Source organism: Littorina saxatilis, linkage group LG4 (genome assembly GCF_037325665.1).
Source record: "Littorina saxatilis isolate snail1 linkage group LG4, US_GU_Lsax_2.0, whole genome shotgun sequence".
In the NCBI taxonomy this organism is placed as follows: domain Eukaryota; kingdom Metazoa; phylum Mollusca; class Gastropoda; order Littorinimorpha; family Littorinidae; genus Littorina; species Littorina saxatilis.
This window is the reverse complement of record NC_090248.1, coordinates 8779450-8792758: the sequence shown is the minus strand read 5'-3', so window position 1 is coordinate 8792758 and position 13309 is coordinate 8779450. Positions and strand designations below refer to the sequence as shown.

The 13309-nt window shown below is 44.0% G+C and overlaps 1 protein-coding gene across 2 annotated transcripts in view; it reads left to right on the top strand.

Moving 5' to 3' along the window:
- Positions 1–12985, top strand: part of LOC138963900 (uncharacterized) — a 22070-nt gene extending 9085 nt beyond the window's left edge. For both annotated transcript variants that reach the window (XM_070335750.1, XM_070335749.1), the window contains exons 3-9: positions 1937–2053; positions 2651–3857; positions 4574–6486; positions 7028–7240; positions 8582–8818; positions 10282–10337; positions 10841–12985. In XM_070335750.1, the coding sequence (XP_070191851.1) occupies positions 1937–2053; positions 2651–3857; positions 4574–6486; positions 7028–7240; positions 8582–8818; positions 10282–10337; positions 10841–11786 (4689 nt within the window). In that variant the 3' untranslated portion in view covers positions 11787–12985. The remainder of the gene's footprint in view (positions 1–1936; positions 2054–2650; positions 3858–4573; positions 6487–7027; positions 7241–8581; positions 8819–10281; positions 10338–10840) is intronic.
- The last annotated feature ends 324 nt before the right edge of the window (positions 12986–13309 follow it).

The following is a 13309-nucleotide window of genomic DNA, read 5'->3' as shown; positions in this document are numbered from 1 at the left end:
ATGTTTTTTCGTCAAATGGGACTAGCAGACGAACTTTTGCACCCGTGTTCCAACGTTAATTACTGTATGAAGTTCAGTTTTCTGGGGAAAATAGTGTATGAAACCGCTTTATGTTGTTTAAATTGATGAGATGTGTGCATTTGGTTGCGTGTGATCTGTTTATAAAATGAAATATTGTTGAAAACTGACCGTCGGATTGCAGTCAGTGTTGTCGAAGAAACTGCGTTAAAAGAAGGGGAACTACTCTTGTCGCCAGAGTATGAGTTACTTGCCTTGGGAATTTACTTGTGATGAACGGTTTGTGCACAGCAGATCTAGATTCAGAAAATAACCGAACTCATGGATTTTATATGGCGATTCATGTGTTCAGGCCTGTGGTTGTTAATTCAAATGCGGTATGTTTGTATTGTTTGCTCCAGAGATGTATACTTCGTACGTATAGAGCGTTCGGAACTTTTCAGTCGCAAAAGTAGTACCGAAACAGAACAGCTTCTCAACCCATTGCACTATCGAGGATTCAGGCTGTTGCTGGCTCGTTATTTGTTTGGTTGCTGGGTCATTATCGAAAAATAACTAGCTCTACAAGTTTACAGAGGTAAAGAAGCAGAGGGGGGAATAAGATATCGTCATTATTGCGTTCGACATGAATTCTCTTTGTTAGTTTTGACTGAATGAAACTGAGATGACGTGATCATATTAATACAGGGTTAACCTTTTCAATCAAAACTGAATTTTGTTCCTGCCTTCGTTGGTTTTCTGTCCACTTAAAGCAACATCCTTTTTACCTGCAATGTCTGACAAATAAATAAACAAACATTGCTTTGATTCTATTCAGAATATGTTTAATTCGGGCAAACATCTTCAAAGGAAAACGTTGGACATAAAGGGACAGTCCTTCCCGAGAAAAACAAGAAATTCCTCCGATAGGAAAAACACCCCCTATAAAGGGAAATAATTTTCTCAGTTGGTGGCAGTGAGAATGGTTATTTCCCTTTGACCAACGGGGGTGTCCCTCTATAAGTCCTTGTATAATTTTAATCCACCCATAACTCCCTAACCGTGTGTTTGACTGGTCCCAATTTTTGTAAGGACCGTCTCAGGAATGTATAGAACCTGTTCACCAAGTTTGGTGACGATCGGTCCGTTCATTCTTGAGATCTATATGCGAACACCAACACACACCCAAATAATATGTCAGTCTTAATCTTAATCCACCAATAACTCCCTAACCGTGTGTTTGACTGGTCCCAATTTTTGTAAGGACCGTCTCAGGAATGTATAGAACCTGTTCACCAAGTTTGGTGACGATCGGTCCGTTCATTCTTGAGATCTATATGCGAACACAAACAAACACACAAACAAACACATCGAGTGAAACCTATACACACCCCTATACCGGGGGTGTAACAACAACCAAGCACAGTTCGGTTCAGATCTGTCCAGCCTATTACATTAGATAAGAACACCCCTCGACTTGGACATATACCAAGACTCAACTGTCTGGCTGCTTCTTGTCCAGAGTCAACATTCTTTTATGAATTAATTAAAACAAATACGAAGACGTCAGTTACAAAATTCAGCGCAAGACTTTAACAAAAGGGATGATGATTTCAGGAGAAACGCACGCAAAACAAGGGTCGACATTCAAACGAGTCTAAGATGGACCTAGGATTGGTGGGTTCCCCCTTCTGGGCAATAAAAGCTGATAAATAAGGTCAACGAGCTCCTTACAAGAAATAAACAAACAAATCAAATAACAAACAACAACAACGACAACGACAACGACAACAACAACGACAACGACAACGACAACGACGACAACGACAAGAAGAGCAAGAAGAAGAAGAAGAAAAGCTTTCAAATCCTACACCGATTTAAACGCGTAAATAAAAGTGAAGTAAATGATGCGCTAACTCAAATGTTGGTCCCCTTGCAGCGCGACATGAACATTGAGGCCAAGGAACCCAGCGCACGTCACAGTGAGAATGAAGATAATGGTCGGGACAACGTTTCGTCTACATTTTTCTCGGAGAATGAGTTTGAAATGGCAGAGGTGAGAGACTCCCAAAATGCAACTTTTCTGTCCGTCTGTCTGTCCATCTGTCTCTGTCTGTCTGCCTGACTGTCTGTGTGTCTCTCATCTCTCCCTCCCTGAATCATTCCCTTCACCCCCCCCCCTCTCTCTCTCTCTCCTTTCTGTTTATATTTACCTCTGTTGTTCTCCTCCATTCCTCTCTTCCCTCCCTCCCCGAGTCCCTCCCTTCCTCTCTCTCTCACTCCCACTCTCTCCCCTCTCTCCCTCTCTCTCTCTCTCCATCTCTCTCTCTCTCTCTCTCTCTCTCTCTCTCTCTCTCTCTCTCTCTCTCTCTCTCCATCTCTCTCTCTCTCTCTCTCTCTCTCTCTCTCTCTCTCTCTCTCTCTCTCTCTCTCTCTCTACTTTCTCTTTATTTTTACCTCCATTTCTATTTAGCATCAGTATCTTATTAAACATTTGCAAAGGATTCGTAAATCGTAAACCACTATTTTGTAATTTTGTTTTGGTAAGTATTCTTATTAAGAATCATGCGTTGCTGGAGATTTGAAGTGTGTGGACAATCATACATTTATGCGAAAGTGATGAGCTGCATCGAAACACACGTTTATTTTTCAGGTGTTTTGGAAGGCTGCCGCAAGACCACCAGATGACCGATACGTATCTTGGCCTCCCTGCTCGTTCTCGAGACCCTCCAACCGTCCCTCCGTCAGTCCCCAATGTTTCCAAACCCCGGCCTCGAGAACAGACACAGACGATACCACTTCAAAAGAACATCCAGCAAGTTTAAGAAACGATACCGAAGTTACAGCTTCAAATGAACATCCAGCAAGAAACGATACCGAAGTTACAGCTTCAAATGAACATCCAGCAGCTATTTACACCATCTGCCATGCAGTCGTAGAACAACGACCGCGTGAAACTGTCGCTTTGCAGAGGTCAGCTTCTGTGTCGGATGTGGGAAACATGAGGGAAGGCAAATACACGGAGAAAGGCGACCACAACGAGAAAGATGATGGCGCCATGGTTACTCACTCACTGGCAGAAGCAGGTGTTAGCATGGAGGATAAATATGGCTTTACTGTGGGTGAGCAAGATGGATACGACGAAGCGGGCAAGTCGAACGCCGACATGACTCAAACCATGCACCGAGGCTGCGGAGGCACCACTGACCGTGACATTCAAGCGCGGGCATCAAATCGTAGCAATGGAGGTCCACGAGAAGCTGTGGGGAGCGGCAGAGACACTGCGACGAACCGCGGACTTCGCCCTAAAGAGCCCATTGACGTTTTAACATGGCCAGGAACGCAGAGGAAAAATAAAAATAAGAAGAATCGAAGCACATCTGTGTCTTCAGATCCGGAGGTTCCCATTCCGATGGTCCAGAAATCAGAGTCTGCGATACCAGAGGCTCAGGATCTCGGCAAACTCGTACAAGAAAACCTATTTCACGACTCTGACGAAACGATGGAAAACATTTACGAGGAGATCATCTACTCTGTGACCAGAAAACATGACTATGAAGAGATGTCTGACAACGTGGAAGCGCCGCCTAGTTCCGAACAGCAGGATAAATTCACATCGACGACCATTGAAGATGAATCATTGTATGCAAATATTTGCATAGACGAGGACTTGGATGAGATATATTGTGAAATCATCGAGCAGGACCAGTCTTCAGACCATCTGCAATCATCCTTGCTCAACACTGGTCGGGCATCCGATGTATTATCTCAGCCTCTAAATGTATTCAACCAATCGTTCGGTGCACGCAGTTCATCTTCTGACTCATCTGAACAGTCTCTGACTGAATCCGAAGAAGACGGTAATGCACTCCTGTGATCTATCTGTCTCTCTCTGTATCTGTATCTCTCTTCTTGTCTCTCTCGCTCTATCTCTGCCTCTATTACTCTCTCTGTCTAACTCTCTCTCTCTCTTTCTCTCTCCCTCACTCTCTCTTTCTCTCTCCCTCACTCTCTCTCTCTCGCTCTGCCTACCCCTCTCTCAGTCTCTGTCTCTTTCGGTCTGTCTGTCTCTCTCCCCCCTCTCTCTCTCTCTCTCTCTCTCTCGCGCTCTCTCTCTCTCTCTCTCTCTCTCTCTCTCTCTCTCTCTCTCTCTCTCTCTCTCTCTCTCTCTCTCTCTCGCTCTGTGTCTCCTAGGTCTCCTTCATCACAAAAATCATGTTTTATTAGGCCTAAAAAAAAAAAAATAGGTGTGGTTACGGTAACCCGACCTACCCTATTTTTAGGGGCCGACCCTATAACGTTGTATTACATTTGTCAAAAAAACACACACAAAAAACAAGAAAACGAGTGCAGAAAACGCAATGAAAGCGAAAGCGCTCGAGTCGCACACTTATTTCCCTGTCAAGTAGGTTTAATTTGTACACATTAGAAAAAAAAGTAAAAAAAAAAAAAGTTATTGCCTACCTTCCTACCCTATTTTTTTTGGCTATGTTACCATAACCACACCTATTTTTTTGGGGGGCCTTATTATACTATTACAATTTATTATTATGCTAACTATCTGTGTCTTGCCCAGCACAAGCAAGTGGTGACGTCATACCTGGCGAAGAGAGCAGCTTGGCCCAACACTCCCCCCAGTCTCCCATAACTCTGATGGCACCTGCAGCACGCAGACGACAAGTCGGACCCTACACGGTAGTCGACATTATGGACCCACGCGACATCACATCAGATATCGCATCCACCCGTACACGGAAGAAAAACGTTGCCAAGTGTGATTCGCAGGGTATGACGTCAGATCTCACACCTACCGGTACACGGAAGGAAAACGATGCCGAATGTGATTCACGGGGTATGACGTCAGATCTCACACCTACCGGTACAGGGAAGGAAAACGATGCCGAATGTGATCCACGGGGTATGACGTCAGATCTATCATCAATCGGTACAGGGAAGGAAGGTGTCGACGAGCTAGAACCACGGGGAATGACGTCAGGTTTCACACCAACCGGTACATGGAAGAAAGACGACGCCGAATCTGTATCAGCAGGTAGTGAGAATGTTTCGCAATCGAATTTACTCAGGAGGAATGAAACGGAATCAAGAAGCTTCAAAGATAAGTGTGCCTTCTTTGAGACTTCTACCAGTCCTGCGAATCCTTCTCCGTTCAAACAACCGAGTTTGGGACCCAAACTTTCAACTTTGAAGACACTAAACATTTCTTATTCTGTATCTACGGCCCATGATGCGGAAGGTCTTCGTGCAGAATCTGTCCCCGATGAGATGGCAAATAACAGTGGCTCCTCTGCCTCTTCCGTCAATTTCGATGAGGAAATTTACACCGAATGCGCTTCTGTGTCGGTCGCGAACATATCACCTTTAACTGTCAGTGACGGTAGCTCTGACTCTGATGATGAGGTGCGTTTTGCGGATGGTCAGGTCGAGGGAAGCAGCGAATACGACGGACAACTGGTGGTGGGAAATCCTCTTTATCTTCTACTTGACGACGTTGAAGAATGGTTTCCGCAACGATCTTCAACCCTTCGCCGCAAAAAGCCTGCTAGTCAATCGGGTCTGCTGTGTGAAAGAGCACGTCATTTCCATGATGAGGATAATGAGGAAGAAGAGGAGGAGGAGGAAGAGGACGAGGAGGAGGAGGAGGAGGGGGGCCAGCAGCAGCAACGCGAAGACGGGGAAGCTGAAGATGATGAAAAAAGAGCGATTACTCAATCAATCTTTACAGAGAATCTTTACAAAGAAGAAATGAAGGACCTCTACGTTAACCTCATGGATACCTACATCACGTCATCGTGGACTCAAACATCGCCCAAAGAAGACGAAAAGCCGCCACGTCCCTGCTTCAGCGCTGACTGGCAGATCTCGAAAGAATTTTCTTCGATGGGTGGCTCCCTTCAGAAGGAAGCTTCGGACGTACGTCTTGAAATCCCGGCAGAGGCTGTCCCTGTCTCAACTTTTGTCACCATCAAGGGGGCAATTTCTGTGGACATAGCTCAGGTGTACAGAAAGTTAGAGCTATGTGAAAGGGAGTATGTCGTCAGTCCTATCGCTGAGTATAACGTCAGCAGAGGTTTCGTCTTCCAGTGTCAAGTCCAGATTTTTCTTCCAAATTTTCTGCCACAAGGTTTTCGACCAGAAAGCGTCAACTTGTACAGGTTCAACTGCGATCATTTTGGGAACTTTAGCTACGAAAAGCTGCCCCTCAGAGGCAAGGACAACCTTGATGAAAGTCATGACTACCAAAACATGCCTCCGTCCAACTGTTTCTACTTTGGAAACGATGGGCAAATCTGCATCCTGACGTCTCACTTCAGCGGGTATGTGTGCACGTACTGCCGGGGAGAGTTTCCAGCGTGTGATCTTCACGTGGAAGTGTACGCCAAACACGAGGAGAAAGACAGGGGTGGGAGACAAGCCAAGGTGCGATTAGAAATCTGGGACAGCCGTCTCTTCATCAAAGATTTCAGAGAGGTCAGTTTGTGCACGTGCTGTTTTGCATATATTAATTTGCGTGTTCAGTCTTGGCTCAAGTTGTTTTCTTAAACATTTTTATTTACACCTATTTCAAATTTGAGACTATAAAACTTTAAAAGATTACGCATCAATGACCAAGGCCAGAATGAGGAAGTTGAGTTTTGAGACTTTATAGTCCGGGGCAAGCTGCATTGAGGGTATAGTTTATCCCGGACTAAAGTCTCTATATAACCTCGACTCTTGCATAACGTCCCACGATGCTTTTCTATAAATTCTCGTGTAAAAACTACAATAATACTCAAGCGGCTTATAGCGAAACTATGCAGTGTGTTAAAGCAAACCCGAAACATGTGTACCTGATATGGAGTACATTTCAAGTTTCAAATATCCAGACAAATATTTAGACAGTAATTTTAACCTTGGCAGTCTTAGAAAATACACACATCACTTTCTTTGATCTCTCACACACACAAAAGAACAAAAACAAAAAACAAAATGACTAGGTTGTTATAGGTTTGTTTGTCTCTTTTGCTGACAGTCCCAAAACGCCATCAGAAACCAGAGAGAGCCAGGTTTGAACCACAACATGGTGCTCATGGATCGCAAGACCCTGGCTGCCCTGGCTCCATCCACTGACGTGAAGGACATGTACGTCGGAACCCGCCTGGACGTCTTCAGTGAGGGGGAGACCTGTCAGTGGGAACACAAACTCAGACCTTTGGGCGGCGACCTCTGTTTCCCTGTGCAGTCGGTATGTTTCAACGTGTGGTTGTAGACGTAAATGTAACTTTTTCAGTCCATTTTTGATTTTCGGAAAAGTCAGTGCCAAAGCTTCTTGCAGCGTGAATGTAAAATGAAAATGTAATGTTTTGTTTTGTCAATAATTAAACGTTCCAATAATAACCTACAATTCTGTTTTTTTTAATTTTGAATTTTTGAACGTAAGCAGTCTATTTGATTTGTGGATTTTTGTTGTAGACGTTAAGTTTGATATTAATTGGGCGGAGTCGACTTCGCGAAGCCTGCTTCCTAAAGATCGCTGCACAAAGATCGCTGCACAAAGCTTTGGCAAAAAATAGTCGGGAAGACCTCGCGAAATCAAATTTGGGCTCAATTAAGATGCCATACTAACATGATGAAACTCACTTGAAACAAAATTCAACAACATTTCATGACGCATATTCATCGCTTGAGTTCATTAAAGGCACAGTAAGCCTCCCGTAAACCATCACAGATACTGTCATGCTTTTACACACTGTACAAACACCCTTTCATTTAAACACTCACCGATTGAGAACATCCGAGGTGCCGTCCGTAAAGAGCGAGCAATTTTCAAAGAATTTATTTTTGCGTGGTTTATCTTACCCCTGAGCCATCGTGAACCCGTGTGATCAAGTTTCCCCTTTTCACAATGTAGTCGTCAGTTAGTAATTTGAATGCGACTCGCTGTGAGCTTATCTGCAATAGCACGTTATTAAGTACCTCTGACTATGCACGAAACAAACGGCTGTGGTTCACAAGAACTCTAGCGATGGCATTTGACTGTTCAGAGGAACTGGCGATAGGTATAAACCGTCGTCTGCTACGAGAACCACGATCTTGCGTGACCCTGCTTCCGGGCTTTTCTTTTTTCAAACTTTCAAAACTTCGAATTGTCTTGATGAAAAAAGAATTCTTTTATGATTTAAGAATGTTTGTGTAACGATTAGCTGTCAATTTATTATTTAGATTTTAAAAGTTAGGTCTAGCGCCAAAACGCACCACGGTCCGATAGTGTGAGGAGACAATCCGCAAAATTAATTCTTTGAAAATTGCTCGCTCTTTACGTAGGGCACCTTGGATGTTCCCGTTTGGTGAGCGTTCAAATGGAAGGGTGTTTGTACTGTGTGTAAAAGCCTGACAGTATCTGTGATGGTTTACGGGAGGCTTACTGTGCCTTTAACAAAGAGTGGGTATAGTGACAAACAAAAACAATGTATCAAAATAAAGCATCCTCGTGCTGAAATAAGAAATTCTTGTGTAAAATATTTTTCTTTGTTTATCTCATATTTTCAACATTGATCATATCTTCTAACAATGTATCCACATTCAGACGATGGAACTGAAGCGCTTTGTACCATGCCCTTGCCAAAGCCACATACCGGAAGTCGTCGACTGGCTATTGACCAATATCAATCGAAGCGACGCATGCGCAATAATCAGTGACGTTTTCGAGTGTCTGGTGGACGTGGGTTACGTCACTTCCGCCGACAGAAAGGCCGAGGATCAGATGAAATTTCTGCTTGATCCCAGGAAGATCACCATACACGTCAGTGTGTCTAAGACTATGGTGAGTTATACAACACAGAACAACAGTAACATGCAACTGCTACTCTTGCTGCTGCTGCTGCTGCTGTGCGTGCGTGCGTAGTGTGTGTACGTGTGTGTTTGTGTGTGTGTGAATATGTGTGTATACGTGTGTGTATGTGTGTGTGTGTGTGTGTGTGTGTGAGTGCGTGCGTGTGTGTGTGTGTGTGTGAGTGCGTGCATGTTTACTGGGCTAATACTTATATAGGGGAAAGTCGCTAAACCTGGAACAGTTCAGTGGTTCGATTGCCCTCCCCGCCTAGCAGACGACATAAACCCCGCAGCAAATTAACATGTTGGGCAAATGTGAACAAACAAACGATGGGGTTATAATACGTGTAGAGTTCAGAGCATTCTTACCGTTCATATATAGTACCAGACTCCCCGATGAGTGAAGATACAACACGAGAAACATACCACATTTACTTTGAAAATGTGCTAACCGTGGCCTTGGAGTCAATTCAAGGGGCAACACTCTGCACGGTCAATCTGTCGAAGCTCGATGAAGGTTTCGAATCGCAAATAACTAAGAGCACAGTCCTTTCTCCGAGTTTAAATGAGGTCTGTGTGAAAGATCATCACTTTTTAGCTTAACGCTACTCTGGAATTTACCAACAGAAATTAAAACAAGAGTTTGCGTGTGACGAAAGCACGACACACTTGAGACAGCCCACACAAAAGTAGATCTGACACAAACCTGACCACACAGTTACGCCTATCCAAATGCGCGTAGCAACATGTGCGTTTTGAATCTTCTTTTTTCTCTGGCTGTACTGACAATATCGTTATTGAAACAATCCCAGTGCACTAAGGGATTTATAGAGCAAATCTCGAAAATCATTATTGAACTCAGCGCTATGCGCTTTGTTCAATAATGAATTTTCTCGATTTGCTAGCGCTATGCGCTTCGTTCAATAATGAATTTTCTCGATTTGCTCTATAAATCCCTTAGTGCACTGGGATGTCTCAATAACTTAAAAAATAACGGGCATTTATAAAGCGCCTTATCAGAAGTTCAAAGCGCGTGACAACAATACATGAATACAAAATTCATACTTGCATGCTCAATTGCAGAGTAGAGATCTAAACAGCTTGATTTTATTGTTTTCAAGACTAAGTAGAGATCTAAACAGCTTGATTTTATTGTTTTCAAGACTAAGTAGAGATCTAAACAGCTTGATTTTATTGTTTTCAAGACTAAGTAGAGATCTAAACAGCTTGATTTTATTGTTTTCAAGACTAAGTAGAGATCTAAACAGCTTGATTTTATTGTTTTCAAGACTAAGTAGAGATCTAAACAGCTTGATTTTATTGTTTTCAAGACTAAGTAGAGATCTAAACAGCTTGATTTTATTGTTTTCAAGACTAAGTAGAGATCTAAACAGCTTGATTTTATTGTTTTCAAGACTAAGTAGAGATCTAAACAGCTTGATTTTCCCATTGCAGAATACACATTTGACCACAAACGACGCCAGCGACATGGATCGTTTTGGTCAGCTAGCGTAAGTAGCCTGAACCCAACCATCTATTACATCCGTACATGTAGGAACAGTCAAACGTAGGCGCTTTCATCCGCCTCTTCCTGCTCCACACACATACACACACACACACACACACACACACACACACACACACACACACACACACACACACACACACGAACACACACACGCACACACACACACACACAGACATACCCACACACCCACCCACACACAAACACACACACAGACACATACAGAAAAACACACACAGAGACACATCCACACACCCACACACCCAAACACACACACAGAGAAACACACACAGAGACACACCCACACACCCACACACACACACACACACACACACACACACACACACACACACACACACACACACACACGCACAAACAGGCAAACACATACGCACACTGTTCACATCACACACACGCTTACACTTAATGCCTCACAACCATAACGACCACATCTTGATTTTTTAACAGGCTATTTCTCTGTTACCCCAGGTTTCCCGAAACGTACTCAAGAACGATAAAGAACGACCTGTCTAAGGTAAACAACAACCACAACAAACCACCAACAGCACCGAAGCCACCTCTCGGCAAACGTCACACTTTCAGAACCTGCCCACAGATGCAGAGAGAAGCTTTCGGGGAGCTTCAGTCAAAAGCTTGCACGGGTCTTGAACACTTGCACACGAGCAACCAACAGACTGGGGTCTCGGGTCAATTCACAGGGGAAACGACAGAGCTGAAGAAGTTAGGAAAGATTGATGGATCTTTCTCAGAAGAAACCGCAGCAAAGTACGTGTCACCCATACAAGAGAGTTGCCCCAAGGGAGGTGATTCTCCGCAAAACGCAGGACATTTCAACAGAAGTGAACAACCGGCAGCAAAATGCATGCTCGCCCATTGCTGTGGGATACACAACACCCACGGGACTCTTCAGCCCCATATCTCTGCCGTCAATGGAGGTTCACACACAGATCAGCATCCCCTGAAAGAGAATCAGTCGATGGAACAAGCTCCAGAGAAAATCTTACAAACAAGCAGGTGCGCAAACACAGAACAGCATCCCCTAAAAGAGAATCATGTTCCAGAGAGAATCTCCCCAACATGCAGGTACCAAATCGCAGGGCGTGCAACAGAAGACCAACATCTTCGACCACCTCCCGATGGAATCCCGCCACCAGTGATGCAGATAGTGTGTCACCGTATGGACAACGTTGTGCTCAACCTGATGTCTCCGCTGGAGGGAGAATTTCAACGCAAAACTGACCCAGATCCCGAGGCTACTAGCGTCAAGCTTCCAGCAGAATCTGCAAGGAGCAGTTTGAATGGGTTCCAGTCCTCTGCGTCTTGTTCTTCTCCCGTGCAGTGCCAGGATGAGCCTTGCCCTGGGACTTCTGTTTCAGACAAGTTGGAGTCTCACGTTACTGTCTCTTCTTGTTGACTGGTATTAGACCGTAAGACGATGTTCGGAAATAACTCTGTCAAGATGTCCAAGCGTTGTGGAAGAGTTGTGCCCCATTTTTAGTGAGTCAGTCAAACAATAACTGGTGGCAGACCAGTTAAATCCAACAATCGCAGCGAATAACTGACTCCGATGTGCATGTTATGCAGTGTCCGCTCAATATGATGCTATTTTCTTTCAAAAATCTGCACTTTACGAAATATGCACCAGTTGTATAAGTGTGGTCATCGTGCCTTGGTGGGTCAAAGCTGTATACCGACTGTTTCTGCCTGTGATAGCGTCTCATGTTGTAAAGGCAAAATATCAATTTTTAAGGGGCATCAAAAAAAGTTTGACACCGACACTTGCAAAATTCTCAACTATGGTAAGCTATGAAGGGCACAATTGTGGCACCATTAACTTTGGAGGGTCACCACAGCTATTACAGGACTCCCTCGATGTGTTTCTGACGCTGATATTGGTCAGCACTTGAGCATCAAACGGCTTTCTTTCACTCAAATGTGCAGCATGAATTTCTTTATAGCCCTAGCTATAGCATTGTCTCAAAACGAAAGTGATAAGAGTTGTCCGTCCCTGACCTAGTCCGCGGAGCTGTCGGCGGGTAGTTCCGGTTGTTTTAATTGTTCACGTCCAAAATGGCTGAACGAGAGAAGAAGATTAGTGGTGGAGGGAAACGTTACTGTGCCTGCTGTTCAAACTACGCGGGTAAAGAAGTTGAAGGGCGGATTGTCATGCGGTTCCATTTTGCAAACACAAACCGGAACTACCTGCCGTTCCAGGGGCGCAACTCTGTCCGACTATCGCGTTAGTTTCGAGACAGTGCTATGGTTCAAGCACTGCAACTAATGGCGTCGGAGTATTTCAACATAATATTGTACACTTTCCCGAGTTACAATTGTGACCCTCCACCACGGAATGAGTTGCATGTCATCTTTGCATGATTTTCATATTTTTACATTTTCCTAAAGAGTGTTTTATGCTCTAGCCAGTCGAAGCATTAAACGATCGAAAAGCTTTCAGAAAAGAGCGAAAACTTTTCGAGTTATAAGCCTGTGACTAAGGTGACCCTCACACTTTTACAACAGTCCCCCCGGACCTATATTAAGCCTAGCGCAGAACCGCGCGTGGTGACATGCGACTCGTTTCGTGGTGGAGGGTCACAATTGCCCTTTTGTCCTGTGTTGTATATATATATATATATATATATATATATATATATATATATATATATATATATATAGAATAACAGGGAAAGTCATATCATGGAACTGATGTTAGTTATGTACAGTCCATCCAAAAAGTTGAATATCTGCTTGTCTTCTTCGTCTTCTTCTGCTGCGTTCATGGGCTGAAGCTCCCACGTACACTCGTGATTTTTTTTGCAGGAGGTTTTTTTTTTTTACGTGTAAGACCGTTGTTACCCCGCCATCCACTCAGAAGACCGACTTCTCGACCACCTCCCGATAGAAGCTCTGTAGCTTTGTTTTTGTAGTTGCTTCATG